Source organism: Euprymna scolopes, chromosome 6, assembly GCF_053919585.1.
Source record: "Euprymna scolopes isolate OS-2025 chromosome 6, ASM5391958v1, whole genome shotgun sequence".
In the NCBI taxonomy this organism is placed as follows: Eukaryota; Metazoa; Mollusca; class Cephalopoda; order Sepiida; family Sepiolidae; genus Euprymna; species Euprymna scolopes.
Window position 1 is genome coordinate 65238907 of NC_136487.1, and position 16417 is coordinate 65255323.

Consider the following 16417-nt stretch of genomic DNA (forward strand, 5'->3'; position numbering starts at 1 on the left):
TTCTAGTGACCACCAATACTATACATTAAAGAATTCTCACCTCAACTGAGTTCTATTTATACTTGCATACACATCTGCTCCCTTTGTATTCAGATTCTCTCATCTTCTGAACTGTTGCTTGCATTCCTTATGTGGTGTTTTGTTTGTCTTAGAGCCATAGGGATATTTGCTTCTTCCTTCTTCTCCTCCTCCTCCTCGCTTTCTCTCTCATGTTCTATATCTTTCTGCCCCCCCCTCCTCAAAAGATTGTTGTTGAAAAGAAGTTGTCATCCCTTTGTTGTTGGCAAGTGCTTTTTTGGAGTATCTTTTCATTTGTCATGTGTTGTAAAATCAGTTTGTCACTTCATATTATACAGGGTTAGTCACAGGAAACGAATGTTTTTAAGAAAAACAAAACTTTGCGAATATTTCAAGACTGCCTTCCTCAATCCCTATCCCTTACTCAAGGTTCTTTTACTCTTCATGGTGTTGGGTGGAAACTGGCGTTAGCTTGCTGTGTTTACTTTAAGTAGTATGACATCTCCAAGTTTTATGTTTGTTTAGCTTTATTCATTTTTTTTGATATGTGCGATTTTTTTTTTCCTTGTCTTAATGCTGTGCTGTTCTCCAAGTTTGGTTTTCAGGCCTCATTTATAACCCTGGTATGTTGATCTTTACTTCCCTACCCATGAGTAGCTTAGTTGGAGTTTATCCCATCATGGCATTTTGACTGTTCCGGTAATACATTAGGAATTTCCATAGATATTTACCCCGGTTATTTTCTTCTATATTCATCATCCAAATGGCTTTGTCAGGGATATGTACGTTGAGGGGGTACACGTGCAACAAGTTCATCAGAACACATTCCATAAAAATATTTGTAAAACAGACACAGTGATACAACATTGCAGCAATTTATCTTTAGGATTAAAGATAGTTGTTAATGCTTGATGGTTGATCATAAAGTTCTTTCCATAAAGGTAAAAGTGAAACTTTTTCACAAGCCCGTACGATTGCTAGGGCTCCTTTTTCTAATTAACAGTACCAGCATTCATCTTTGGTTAGAGTCCTGGATGTATAGTTGATGGGGATGAGTATCCCTTTTTTTGTTTTCACACAGTATTGCTCCTAATCCCATGCGATTGGCATCTATTATGACAGATATTTGAAATTTTGGATCAAAGTGCATGAGTGGTTTGCTCTGAATGGCTGCATTCTCCTCTTGGTGGTATTGGAATATTCCCATAGACTTCTGGTTTACAACCCTTATCCTTGAGTGGCCTCTTGGCCTTGATAATGTGGTGATGCCTATGTAAAAAAAGAAAAGAAAAAAAATTCTTTCTTTTACTGTTAAGTTTGGCTGTGCTTTAAGGATTTCATTAAACTTTTTGCAGCTAATACGGTTGATGTCTACTCCAAAATGTATTGATATTTCGATTGGTATGTCGTCAGTACGGACAATTTAGTTATCTGCTGAATAAGTTTTACCTGAAAAACAAATGCCTGCCTGTCTGAATTATTCAGATTTGTCAATACTGGTTGGACATAATTGTGGCCATCTGACATCTTCATTTTTCCCTTTACAGTTGTTCCTTTTTTTAAAGCAGATTTTTTCAAAGTGATTTGCTACTCTATAGTAGTTATTTTTCGGGGCATTTTGTTTCATCATGGATGTGGTCGGAGACATTACGCTCATAGCATTTTGTAACTGTTTTTAATAGATTGTTTCTGGATTGTTTCTCTATACTCGCTGTTATCCTGTTGTCGTTAATAATTGGTTATAATTTTTGTGGATCTACAAGTGCGCTCTTTCATTCTCTTTTAATTGCTAAGCTAGTGTTTCAGTGGATTCAAATATGAATGCTCTTTGAAGTGTTTTCCCTACTGTTAAATCCTTTCTTTTTTCTTTTTTTTTTTTTCAACTGTACTCAATGTAATTTGCTTGACAAGCATTTTTCTATTAATTGATCCACTAAAGCCTTGTCCAGGTTGTATTTGCCAAAATCGTTTTGCTGCTTGTTTGCTTAGATGGGTGAGAGTTGTGCGTTGACTCCCCCTTTTCTTAACTAAGTATCCTGAATTTGTTTTTCAAAAACTTTGTTTTCTGAATGAAATATTCGTCCAGTACTATTTTTGTTTTATATGTTGACTCTACTTTGCCTGGTGGTATCTCCGGTGTAAAGGTTTTGAGGGTATTTTTCAGTTTCTTTCTTCTGTAAAATCGAAACAATGATAATTGTCATGTATCATCTGTTATATCAAACATTGTAAATGCGTCTTCGATATGTTCACTCCATTTTCTCTATGCTTGCATCTAGTTTGAGTCGTCCCAGTCTAAGGGCTCTATTATTGGCATAGAGAGCCATTTCTTTTGAAATAATTTATTTAAAAAATTTTTACTTGCATTGTTGAATTTGAGTACCACTTTTTTTTATTTTATTTTTTATTTTTTGTTGGGAGGTAATATTTTGTTAATTTGAAGTTTTACTTGTGTTGTTGAATCCAAATACTTTTTTTTTTTTTTTTTAATTTGAAGTTTTGTTAAATTGTTATATCCTTATCGCCATATTGAAGAGTTCCCACTTTAATTGAGCCGGTTTTATACTTGAGATATGAAACCACCTTATATATTTGACAATGGTAAGGCATAACCGCTTCCAATCAGTGAAGTACCATGGACTATATGCAGGTTTGATGTGCTGTATATACAATCATCTATAAAGATAAAAGCGAAAATGTATGTATGTGTGTTTGCCTTTTCTGTATGTCTACAAAAGGCTTTTTTCAGAGAAGTGGTCGGTCAGTTCACAACTTTTTAAAACTTTTTATATCACATATAAATCGTAATATCTCAGAGTTAACAACGAAGCTCGCCTGTCTATTTGATTTGCTCAATTTCAGGAAGATAAATATTCAATATTTGTCGCTCGCCGCATGTGGGTTAGTCTTTTTCCTATAACATCTTGGGGGGGGGTGAAGCGTTCCGCAGTAAATGAAATACTATCCCGCAGTCAAATTTGACTTCATTAACTCATTAAAACAGGCACCTGCCAAATCCAAGTAATTAAATAAATTAAAACGTGTTTCCGTTAGCATCTCGCGGTGGGGCAATGATTAACGTCGCTTTTTTTTTTTTTTTTTTTTTTTTTTAAACCCCCCCCCCCCTAAAAATGTGACGCTGGTAGGAACGAGACTTGTTTATTGTATATAAAAAAAAAAAAAAAAAAAAAACTATGGCGGCAAAATTCAAATATGTATGTAAGGACAAATTAGACATAATTTATTTCTTTATTTACCGAACGACTTTTTTTTTTTCTTTTTTTAGTTGCAGACTTCCCTTCATTTAAAAATGCATAAAAGTTAATTAAATAATTATACTACTGACAATTTATTCATTGAAAAAAAAAAAGTTAGCACCATTATTTATTAATACAGAATTACAATTGGTTAAAAACAATTTATAATTATTGAAAAAATTGCACACTAAAAAAAATACAAACTTACATTAAAATTTATCGGAATGTTTACATGAAATTTAAAGTTGATAAACACAAACAGGCGGGTAGTTGAAGAGAGGAGGAGGGTGGGCAAAACAGACTGGTTTTCTTTTCAAGTCTATGCATCCGTACTTACCGACATGGAACGTTTGTATAATTTTTACCATCTTTTAATTTAATTATTTTTCTATGTTCCTGTTTTTCAATTTAATTGTTTTTACTTTATTTTCTAAGATTATATGAACATCATCTTACATTGATGATTATACATTCATGCGTGCAATAAAAATATTAGAATCTTACATATAAGGATTGCGTTAAAAATGTAATCGTAAAAAAAAATAATTTTTGCAATTATAATTTTGTGAAAATATTAAATAAACAATGCTTAATTCAATGATAATATTGGTAGTTCGAGAAATTAATTTTTCTTCGACTTATATCGATTTTGTTAATACTGACTTTTAGGGGCTTTTCTCGTTATTTTCCTGTAAAAATTTTTTTTATTGTTACAAATTACGAAAGTTTATTTTCATAAAAAAGCAAAAATAAATTCCATCAATTTTTTTACTACTGAAAACCATGACTTTAATAAAGGTGTTTTTTGTTTAAACAAAATAATACATTTCCACTAAGATTTAAATAAAAAATAATTGGTTCATTATAGTCTATGATCATTATTTGATAAATACTGAAAATTTCGTTAAAATTTCATGAATTTTTAAGTAAAGGGAGAGGTCAAAATATTTATACATTTTGAGCATCGTCATTCATTTTGCACGTATCTATCGTATTGCAATCTTCTGTAGTGTTCTCATCTACTATTTATAATTATTGGTTCTTATACTACATTCATTAAAGAATTGTGAGTGTGAAATTGATACAGCTGCTTCTACCAAAAATATAGTTTTAAATTCAAATTAAAAAATTACTCCTGACAGTTATATTTTTATGTAAATTAAAGAAATTTAAAAAAAAAAAAAAATAGAATCTAAACGAAAAGATGTTCCTTAATGATAATCATAGTTTAAAAAAATTGGATGTATTTCCGAAACCATGTTTTAATTGAAAATGCACTGTTGTAGTTTTGTTTTGTATCTTGTACATTTTCTCCTCCCCAACTCCCTACCCTAATGCTGCTTTTTTTTTTCCTTTTTTTTCTTTTCATTTTTTTTTTTTTCTTGTAATTATGGAATTGGTTTGCATAAAGAAAATTTCGCAATTGTCCATTTCCATAAATAAAAGAAGCATCCTGTTTGATTGCTTTTAAACTGATTAACCTTTATTGATTCACATTTGTAGCAAAAGTTAATCTTTTTCCAAATGAGTTGTACAATTGTTTCTATTCACTAACAATGTGACTTTGATCAGATTCATTGACTTTTAAACCATTGATGAATCAGCTAAAAAAAAAAGGCCGAATTCTGCAAAGAAATTCTGGCTTATTCGTGCACAAATTGCTGACTCTCGACTTTGTAGCTCAGAAACAATTACATTAATTGAAATTTATATTCGTTTCCATATTCTTGGCTGGTAGCCGAGTTTGAAACCAAGAAATATTAGTCCAACACATTTTCACTTGACTATCACGCAAACTGAGACAGATGCAAAGAAATAGAGTATAGTAACATTTTAAATGAAACCTGAACACCTCATTGATATCTTTGATTATTTAGCTCAGCTCTGGATTTTTCTCTCCACAACAAAATCAACACCATTTATTTTAGGTGGTGGCTTTTTCCTTGTTAATTGCTGCATATTGCTGGTTTCGTGCAGTTTTAGGAGGTCCACCCTCCCAAGTTATGATTTGTCTCTTTAAGAAAGGGTTAGTTTCAGGCTAATTGCCTGAGATGCCCCTGCCAGTGAATGCTGATGGAGCTGCCCAGAGACTCTTTTTGCATACCAGAGTGCTATTCCCCTAGGCTGCTGGCCTTTCAAGCCCATTTTCTGACCCTTGTGTCACATCATCCCACCATGAGAGGAAGATAAATAACCTTTGATTACTTAGTATTGGCAAACACTTTTTCACTATTTCATGACTGTCACATGTGATTGTGTAACTGTAATATCATTTTTAATCGCATGCAAGCGACTCTATAAGTCACTCTGTCAGTTGGTCGGTCGGTCTGTCCGTAACACTTTTGTGCTTAGCCTTTTTAAGATCAAAGGTCTGTTGTTAATAGATGCTGTTCTTAGCTTTTTTCGATCCTGAGCATCCTCACCCAATTACCGTATCCAATGTTGTGGACAACGTGAGGCCGCCGTGGGACCGGGAAAGACAAATGGTCTACGTTATAATCCTGGCCGTGGCGAAATGGTGATTTGGACGTCGCATCTGCAAGGTTGCTGGGGGGGGGGGTGTCTTTTTCTGATCAGGATCTGATCGCTTTCTTTAAACACCAACTACGGGTGAAGATCAGATGTGATAGAAGAAGGCTGCATCGTGCGGCATTTGACAAAAGATGGATACATGTAGCAAGTCTGTGTGTACGAAGAAGAGCCAAATTTGAATACGTGTTCCTCTCCTAGGTTGCTTTTCTGAGTTAAAGGGCGACAATCAAGTGAGGCTGGGAGTTTTCAACTCCCACACCCTTTAGCTTTGGAACATGTAGCCAGTAACCTCTACAAGCGTTTCTTACTAGTAGTAGTACTACTAACATTGAGGATATTGCCAAGGCTGCTGCAAAAAAGGTGGGCTCTCTCTCTTCAGTGCTAGAAAATTACTTAAATCAGAGGGCATCCTGTATCTTGACAAAGCAACAATTCATCTATGCGTAGAGTATTGTTGCTACATTTGGGCTGGTACATCTCTGATTGTTAGACTCGGTTCAAATCTGATAGGCCCCCACACTATCAGAGAAGATCCAACCTCTGTCCCATCACCGCAATGTTCCATCTCTGTACCTGTTTTTTTTTGTTTTTTTTTTTTTTGTTTTTTTTAGTACTTAAATAGAATATTCTCTAATTAACTGATAGGACTTATGCTCCTTCAGTGTGCATACTCCTGACTAATGTGACAAGCAGAAAAATTCTGTCTCTTCACTGTTTACATCACACCAGGTTTTTTTTTTTAATTTTTTTTTTTTACACAATGGTCACCACTTATCAAGGCCCGGAAGCCACTCAGGGATAAGGGTTATTGCAAGTACAGTACGTTAGTGTGGAGATTTGATGAAGTGTTCATCTAAGTTGTAGTCAGGTGGGAAGCAGGCAGACGGAACAGAGTTCCACAGGTGTGCAGTTCTAAGAAAGAAGCTTTGTCCATGGAATCCACGTTTTGATTTAGGCACAGATAAAGAGTGGGGGAAATTTTTCACAGTGGATTCAGCTAGACGGGTGTTTTTCGTGAAAGATTGGTGAGGGGGGACCAGAGATTGGAGTTCAGACGAGCACCTGCCATGGGAATAACGATAAAACAAGGATAGGCTCGCAACGTCTCTTCTGTGGGAGAGAGGTTGCAGGGTAGAGAAAAGGGCATCCCCCCCACTAAGCCACAAAGTCTATTTTGTACTCTGTCAAGGCAGGATAGGCTGTTTTTAGCAGCTCCTTCCCAGATATGGCAGCAGTATTCCATCTTTGGATGTACTTGGCTTTTATATAGATAGAATTGCATCAGTAGTGAGATATCTTTTGGAGCGGTAGAAGGATCCCACCATCTTTCCAGTGACCTTGGCAACAGACTTGATGTACGTGTTCCATTTCAGATCAGGAGTAAAGGACAAACCCAGAAGCTTGTCAAAACACGGGGCTTCTCCTAGACGAGAGCCATCCATTTCAATTGATGCCAGATGGGGATCAGAGCATTGATGATGTAACGATAGGAGTTTGGTTTTAGATGCATTAAAGGTAACCAGCCACGACTTCCCCTACTGAACCACGCGCTCGAGATCAGAGGAGAGAGAATCAGAGAGAACTTTGTCATTTACAGCCTTTGATGTGTTGCCGTAGATGGTCGTGTCATCAGCATAGGTTGCTTCATGTCAAACTTTTAATTCTTCTAAGTAGATTTTGGATCTACTAAGTGATGGTTAGGCATATGTTCAGTTATTATAGCCTTGTAGTTAAATTTTTTTAGCTGGGTATAAGACATCCTATGGGATGCCAGACTTTCAATGCTATCTTGTACATTTCAACTGAGAAATCTTTGTAAGATTCTAACTGTCCCTTTAAGTTTAATTATTTGTATCTCTCTTGCACTTGGTTCACCAAGTATATTTGTCAAATAGTTTTTGAAATTCTTTTTCATAAGTTCAGGTGCTCTTATAATTACTGGAATGATAGAGATCTTCCTAAGATTCCAATTTCTTTTCATGTCATACATAAGGCCTTGGTATATACTTGTTTCCCTCTTAGCTCTTTCACCCAACATCATTAAGCACACTAACTTCTAAGGCTGCGTCTTTCTCCTTGTCTTATATCACTATCAGACTTACTAGGTCCGGTTTGTAGGTTAGATATCTCTAGGAATTGCATTCTGTGTGTGTATGGCCCGCTAAAAGTAAAAAATTACAAAACAAAGACACAGAAAGTTGGTATATTCTTGATCAGCATTCCCCTGGATGAATAATATCTAAAATTTTGATCAAGGAATTATTTCTCTTTTGCTGATTAATTCCTCTAGAAAGAAGGGAAGTGTGTGTGTGTGTGTGTGTGTGTGTGTGTGTGTTCAGGAAATGGGATGAGAAAAAGAAGAGGTATAAAGAAATAGAAGTTTTAATTAAAAAAAAATGTTACATTTTTTACCTTGGCAATGCTGGGTAGCCCTGCTAGTAATATTTTTAAATTTCTTATCTAATAGTCTAAAGCCGAGTCAATTAACTTTTTTCCTAAGGCTTTTTTTTCTTATATAATTTAATCATAAAATAATAAATGCTAAAATATACACTAGTTCTGTGGTTGGGTTATATTTGAAAAACTTCTGTCTTTATTTTGCTATAAATTGTAATTGAAAAAGTCCTCCATGTATTCATTTTGCCTCATCTCGGTCTGTTGATTCAACCACTCTCTTATATATCTTAATGTATCTGTGAGCATTTAGAGAAAGAGTGAATCTTTCTTTCTTTTTTTTTTTTTCATTGTTGCCATCTAATTTAAATATGTACACTACAAACACCTAATGTAAATTGGATTGCAAAAAAAATGTTTTCTATTTTATCTTTGTCGATAATATAGAAGTAAGAGACTTATTACTTTTAGTTATATAAGAAGAATGTTTTAGTTATATATACAGCATAATCACATTGACATACCAATCCTCGATAGATCACCAAAATTAAGCAATATTGAACCTGGTCAATAACAGATGGGTGATCAGTTTGGGAATACCAGGGGCTGTATATTGGGATGTGAACATCTCCCTGTAAAAGTTGCAAAAACCTAACATCGCCATCTTCCCTAACGGGGATACACACGTGAGTGGGAGCCACTTGTGAATTTCATGCTCTCATGAAACTTCCTGTGCAGGAGGAAGCCGGTTAAACTTGCCTTAGGATTAGTGCTGCAGTTTCCTTTTTTTTCACTGTCTTAAGAGATATGCCACAGTTTTTGAATTTTAAAATCAAAGTAATAGGTGTAGCTCAAAAAGTCACTGTTATCTCTAGTATGCGTGTATATGTAATACGTATGTATATGAAATTATACACACCTTTTTTTTTCTTTTTTTTATACATCTGTTGGTTATGTTTGTTCAACTACATGAGTAGGCTGTCATATGTCAGCTCTGTCTCAATACCATCTCTTGTTCTCTACCTTTATTCACTCACACAAAATCATGTGGTCTCTAAATAATTATACCATGCATTTTTTTTTCAGAGTTCCTATCGAATTTTAATGGTCCAATCACTCAACTAATTGATTGAAGAACTCTGAATATTTGAACATTGCCAAAATCATGCCATCGGGATTTCAAGGAGAATTGGTGCTCATTCGAGAATTGCGCTTATTTTGTTTGAAGCAGATAAATCTTAATTTTCAAACACTTCAGTTTCCAGTGTAGGTTGCTTTTGCAGTGACAATTCACAAGTTTTGATTTGTTTGGAGAAACCTGTTTTAATGACTAGTTATGTTGCGTTTAGCAGCGACAAATGAAATGGGGAGGTGCTTATTTAGAAATTTTTAAGTAAAGAGAATGCAGAAAAATTGTTATCATATACATACCCATCACGGAACGAAGATGGTATATCCCAAAAATCACATCATTTTTATCAATTAGTTTTCTTTTTAGTAAGAAAATCAAATTTTATAACGAGCTGAATGGGAGAAATTCATTGTTTTAAATTTTGCCAAAATTCAAGGACAATTTAATTCAACTACTGAGATTTTGTTTGTATTCAAAACATTTTCATTCCTAAAAATTGTAAAATTTGATTTTCTTAAAAAAAAAAAAAAAAAAAATCACTACTTGATCAATTTTTGATTTTTGAAATATAACCTCTTCATGCTGTGACAAGTAGGTACACCATAAATTATTTTCCTTATTTTTGTTTTTCTAAATAAGTGCAAGTCTATACAGCACCAAAAGGGAACATGAAACCTTTGTAAACCAAGATAAATATACCAAAAAATATTGTAAATAAAAAGGAATTCATTTCATATACTTATAGTTTCACTAAAGTTTTTTTTTTTTAATTTTCTTTTTTATATTTAATAATATATATAATACTGACCCAATGGTATAGTTAACGTTTTTTTGTTTTCTTCTGTTGTAGATCTGGGATAAATCTGAAGATGGACAGTGGCACCAATCTGCTTGCTGGAAGGTAAATAACAGATCATTAATGTGTTGGAACTTAACCTACATTAACTACAGGTTTTAAGATAATTACTGATGTTAAGAAAGTATAACTGTTTATCTATTATATTAAAGAATGTCTTGAATCCATGCTTTTAAATTTCCATTTTTCATTTCAGGCACATACTGGTTGTGTGTGGCGTGTGACGTGGGCCCATCCAGACTTTGGTCAGGTTATAGCAACATGTTCGTTTGACCGAGAAGCAGGCATCTGGGAAGAGCTTCGTGTGTAATTCATCTTTGTTTCTCTAGGTTTTTAGTACCAGTTTCACTTATGCAAATGTTAAATGTGTCTCTAAATGTTAGTTTTAATATTTTCTGTGTGTAACTAATTGAAATGTTTTTTATAGAAGAAACTTGAACAAAAATAAGACATCTTTTGTACTTTTGTTATAGACCTTAGAAATGGGTAGGGGTGGTAGAAATGGGTAGGGGTGGTAGAAATGGGTAGGGGTGGTAGAAATGGGTAGGGGTGGTAGAAATGGGTAGGGGTGGTAGAAATAGGTAGGGGTGGTAGAAGATATGCAGCATAATCACGTTAGCACAACGGTTCCCGCTGGATCACCAAAGTTAAGCAACATTGAGCCTGGTCAGTACTAAATGGGTGACCAATTGGGGCTTCCAAGTGCTGTATGTGCTCTCCGCTTATCTCGGCATTGTTTCCAGCCACCCCACTTACAAATGTGGTGTACATTTACAAGCAAAGAAGGGGTATGTTTATAAGTAACCAGCCTTGGTGTCCAGCATTGCCCGGATATTTGGAATTGTTGAGCAAAAATAATAAAAATGTGGTAATAGGCAGGCAGGCTCGAACCTGTATTGCAAATGAGGAAAAGAACATAAAAAAAAACAAAAAAAAAAACTGCCATCTTTGCTGTTGCGTCCATCGCCAAACCGGAAGTGGTGAAGGTTTAAATTAAGATTAGTCAGTCAAAAAGAGGGGATGACTTTCGAAAAATATTGGTGAAAAAAGCAACCCACCTCCCTGTAAAAAAGTGCCTAGTTGAGGGTGACGGAATTAATGTTTTTAGCCAATTTTCCGATATGTCGTCAATAATTCCCCCCACTCTTTATCTGTGCCTAAACCTAAATGTAGATTCCATGAACAAAGCTTCTTTCTTAGAACTGCACGCCTGTGGAATTGTCTTCCGTTTTCCTGCTTTCCGGCTGACTACAATATGGTTGTCTTCAAGTCTAACGTAAATAAGTTCTTGATGAGCCGTTCCATATAAGTTATCAAATTTTCCAAATTTTCATTACTAATGATTACTATATTGTCCAATTTCTAATGTACAATCTTTAACCCTTATCCTTGAGTGGCCTCTTGGCCTTGATAATGTGGTGATGCCTATGTAAAAAAAAAAAAAAAAAAAAAAAAGGGTCAAGCTTCAAAATGATACCGATCTCATGAAAATCCGTCACCTCTGTCGAAAGTTTTAGGCAGACATACGTACATACATTGGCCCTCTTGCACTTTAGGCAAATGGAAATTAGGAAGATAGAAAAGGAACAGTAGTCATCTTGGTTGAAAGAATGCCATTGATTGGATAGAGAAATTATGACGTCATTTTATAAATAAACAATTTCTTAAACAATGTTTTACGCATAATTTTAATTAATTAGAAACGATAAAGATACGATATTGAAATTAACAGTATTAGAAAACAAATTTTTTTTTAATAAATGATTGTTTTAGAAATAAATACATGCATGATAAAAAATGTACTTTTTTTTATTTAGTATAAAACAGGTTTTTTTTTGTTTTTTTTTTGGTTTTTGTTTTTTTAACCAACCAAAGATAATTATAACTGATATTGTTCTCTGATACATATTATTATATGTGGAAATATTTGTGTCGATTTCCTTCTCTGCCACTCAAATTCCAACAACTGTAAATTGAACATTTCTTTCGTAGTTCCTAATAGGCTATGCAGTTTCCTTTTTCCGTGTGACCACAAACCTTCTATGGTTTGTGTGTGAGTATCCATTCCCTAATTATTGGGAACAATGTTTCCCGATTTCAGCAGTCTACCACTGCCAGGTTGCACTGTTTCGACCCCCGCTCTATAGCACCAAACACCCACACACCATCTCTTATTCGGCCTCTATTGTACTTTCTTTTAAAAAAAAAATAAGATTCGTCAATCTTTACCTCTTTTGGCAGATTGTCCTCATCGATCCCACCTAACATTATGGGATGGTCAAGTGAATCTTGTTCGCAGACCTCAATTTGTTCTTTTATCATAGTCTGCTTCAATTTGATACTCCAACAAAACAAGAGCATTATTATTTGTCTGATACGGAGATTTTTACACAGTGATCACCACTTATCAAGGCCCGGAAGCCACTCAGGGATAAGGGTTATTGCAAGTACATTACGTTAGTGTGGAGATTTGATGAAGTGTTTACTTAAGGGGGCGGTTCATTAGGAATTTGTTAACGTTGGACTTGAAGACATCCAAGTTGTAGTCCGGTGGGAAGCAGGCAGACGGAACAGAGTTCCACAGGCGTGCAGTTCTAAGAAAGAAGCTTTGTTCATGGAATCCACATTTTGATTTAGGCACAGATATAGAGTGGGTGAACGACCCATCACGAATACTGCACATGGCTTTACATGACTTGCGTCTCCACATGCACCCGTCTATTTTAGAGGAATTCTTATAGCAGCACATTGGTATTTGGCAAGCTTCACATGTTTTGGTGTTGCGTATTAGGCCGATTGATGCTGCCATCTGGACTTCATTTGCAAACAATCTCTCCATGATAGTAAAAAAATTCCATTTAACCTCATGCAATACCTGCGGGGTTAATACCTGATCAGCAATTTATTGGCGAATTCCTTGCATTTTTGATTAACTTTATACTATTATTAAATACTTATTAAATTCTTATTAAATACTTAACTGGAGAGCTAATTTATGTTTTTTAATTTAAAATAAAAGTAAAATAGTTCACTATAAGTCAGCGATCGAATTGTTACTTAAATGACTTTAACTCTTTTAAAAATGCTTCTACATTAATTATTTTTATACTATTATTAAATACTTATTAAATTCTTTTACAATAATTTCAATTCTTAAATTCTATCTTAACTTAAAAAAATTTTTTAAATTCTAAAAATACTATTAATTATTAAATTCTTTTCCAATTTTTTTTCAACAATTTTTAAATTTTATCAATATTTCATAGTAATGACGTCATAATTTCTCTATCCAATCAAATTGCATTCTTTCAACCGGTGTCAAACAACTGCTGTTCCTTTTCTATATTCCTGATTTCCATTTGCCTAAAGTGCAAGAGGGCCCATACATTTAACCAGTAGGTGAGATTTATATAATAGAGTAACAAAACTTTGGGCAGTAGAAATAAGGGATGATCAACAATAATTTCTCTTCACTCTGCTGGAATCATAAAAGTTGCAATTTGTCATTCATTATTGAATCAGTTTTGTAAAGTCAGACATTCAATTGAAAATAATTCCAATCGTATGGTCACCTGCTCCTTTTTTTTTATATATATATAGTTAAAATCCCCCCCCCCACACACACACACACACACACTTTTCATTGCCACTCTAACAGATTGGTTAAAGATATCTTCACGTAAGTTTGTAGTTATAGGATGTTTGCGTATATGTAGCCAAAAATAAGTGTGTGTGTGTGTGTGGATAGATTACTTTCCATGTTTGATTATGTAATATTTCTAACATGGTTTTGTTATAAAATTTATATTTCTCATTAATTTTAATATATCATATTCATTTAAATTATTGATCAGATTAATAAAATCTTAGTTACTTTATTATCAAGCTTTGAATTTTTAAAAATCCCTCTCCTTTTTTTTTCCAGCTTGTGAGTCTCGAGATGAAACTTCCAAAACGAAATGGGTAAAACGACCAAATTTGGTTGATAGTCGCTCATCCGTAACAGATGTCAAATTCGCTCCAAAACATCTTGGCCTTCAGTTGGTAAGTAAAGAAATCAACTTTATGGTGTATGTATTCATGTGTGTGTATGTGTAATGCGACTAAATAGGTTCAGAAATTATTAGAGTGAGAGGGGGATGGTATTATTACTTAGAAACAGAAAAAAAAAATTTGACTCCAAAAATATTTTATTTCATAGTCTGGTTTCAAGTGTTCCTTTCTTGCAAATAGATGAAGTTGTTTCTCTTATATTTTTTTGTTTTTTTAATTTAAGAAATAAATTGCTTGTCTTTCTTTTTTTTAGGCAACTTGTACGTCCGATGGAATGGTGCGAATTTATCAAGCTCCAGATGTTATGAATCTTAGCCATTGGTCTTTGGATTACGAAATTCATTGTAAACTTAGCTGCAGTTCATTGTCATGGAATCCCTCCAGGTAAGTACATTCTTTCCTAAACTCTTTTTATTACAATTTACACATGAATTTAAGTCATAGTAGTTCTCTGCTCCTTAACAGAATTTTTATTTTATTCATTTTTATTCAGAAATGGCAAAATTCAATCTTTTTATTTAGTTTAGGCTCATTTCTGCCAACTCGCTAGAATCTCAAGTCCTGGATTTTATTTATCTTTCTAGGTTTTTTTCCTTATTTTCTTCTGTCTCTATCTTTTCTTGGCTATCCTACCTTTCCTTTATGATAATTCTGTCTAAAAATATTCATTTTGCTGTAGTTCAAATGATTCATGAAATTGGTAGGGGTGGTAGAAGACTTGTTTCATCAAAGAATACCTTTCTGTATCCTTTCCCTCTCGCATATGCACTGGGAGAGATCTGTCTCTTAATTTTGACTTTCTTTAAACTGATTTCAGTTTATGGAACTAAATTATGACAAATGCAGTTGTAAAGAACAAATTTAGATCGAATTGGTTAATTAGTTTTTATTACACATGATAATCGTGACTTCAGACGCAGGACTGGTTGAGAAATTGGAGATGGAAAATTTGTCTCGATTTCAGCTTTTGTTTAGCCACTCAAATCCTAAACATAAGTCTTTCAAAAGAGCAGTAAATAATGGTGTATAATAATATAATAACATACCTTAATAGAATACCACTTGACAAATACATTTTAATGACAAAATGACTCACAGCAACATGTCTAACCTATTAGGTTCAATCATAAAAAACTGATTTAATTGGTCATGCGTTTTTTTTTTTGTACATTTAAAATGCATCCTATTACTATTGGATTATTCAGCTTTCTTCATGCATTACCTGATGTAAACTCTTTCCCCCGACTGCTTCAGATTCAAATGGCAGACTTAGTCATTTTTTTTGCATGGTGCAGATTTACATATGTTTTAAGGCCTAAAACTGCACTGTTTGTTCATTTTCACTAGGATTTGACGTCCTCTGGGAACTTTTGGGGCTAGGGGGGGGGGGCTGAACTTAATCATTTTTTTTTTTTTTTTTTTATGCCTCGTTCATTGTACACTCATGGGGGACCATGCATGCTTCACTTGTTGAACTTGGGAGCGGGCTAATTGAGCCGAGCACTCTCTCAGCCATTTTTTTTTTTTTTTTTTTTCCCAACAATTGATTTTTTATTACAGAAATAAGAATGTTGGGTTTTAATGAAGATGTTAAAGATTAAGAAACAAATGAAATAACAAATTAAAAATAAACATTAAGAAACAATGAAAGAAACTATATTAAACAAAAATCCGAGGAAGAATATCAATATTATTCTTGAATACATAAAACAACGAAAAGAAATACTTAGTCATTCTCTCATCACTTACACATGAATGCCACCAAATCTAAAAAAAAAACATGTTCTTTCAGATTTCTAAGTTTCTTATATTCCTCTTTCCATGTTACCGCAAACGTTTATTTAAAATGGAAATGTTTTTTTAACAAAAATGCTTGGTGTTTGTATTTTAGATGTTTTTGTTTTTTTTGTGTTGGAAAGAAGGTTAGGAAATAATTTTCGATGTGAATCATTTTAAAATATTTTTAAGAGTGGGAGGGTATCAAAAATTGTAAATCTATTTGTCATACTTGATATTTTAAAATTAAAACCCATCTCATAAAATATTAATCGTTTATGACCTGAATTATGATGTAGATAGTTAAAAAATAAATAAATAATCTTAGTTAGTTTAAAGTGTAATGATACTATGATTGCCTTCAAACATGAAAAAAAAAAAAAAATGGAGTTCATTAAA

General features: G+C 33.7%; 1 protein-coding gene across 1 annotated transcript in view; it reads left to right on the plus strand.

The window, feature by feature from the left end:
- Positions 1 to 16417, plus strand: part of LOC145277669 (nucleoporin SEH1-like) — a 52899-nt gene that overhangs the window by 19449 nt on the left and 17033 nt on the right. Inside the window, exons 2-5 of the mRNA XM_080129333.1 lie at positions 10184 to 10234; positions 10386 to 10491; positions 14115 to 14233; positions 14496 to 14626. Of these exons, the coding sequence (XP_079985459.1) occupies positions 10184 to 10234; positions 10386 to 10491; positions 14115 to 14233; positions 14496 to 14626 (407 nt within the window). The remainder of the gene's footprint in view (positions 1 to 10183; positions 10235 to 10385; positions 10492 to 14114; positions 14234 to 14495; positions 14627 to 16417) is intronic.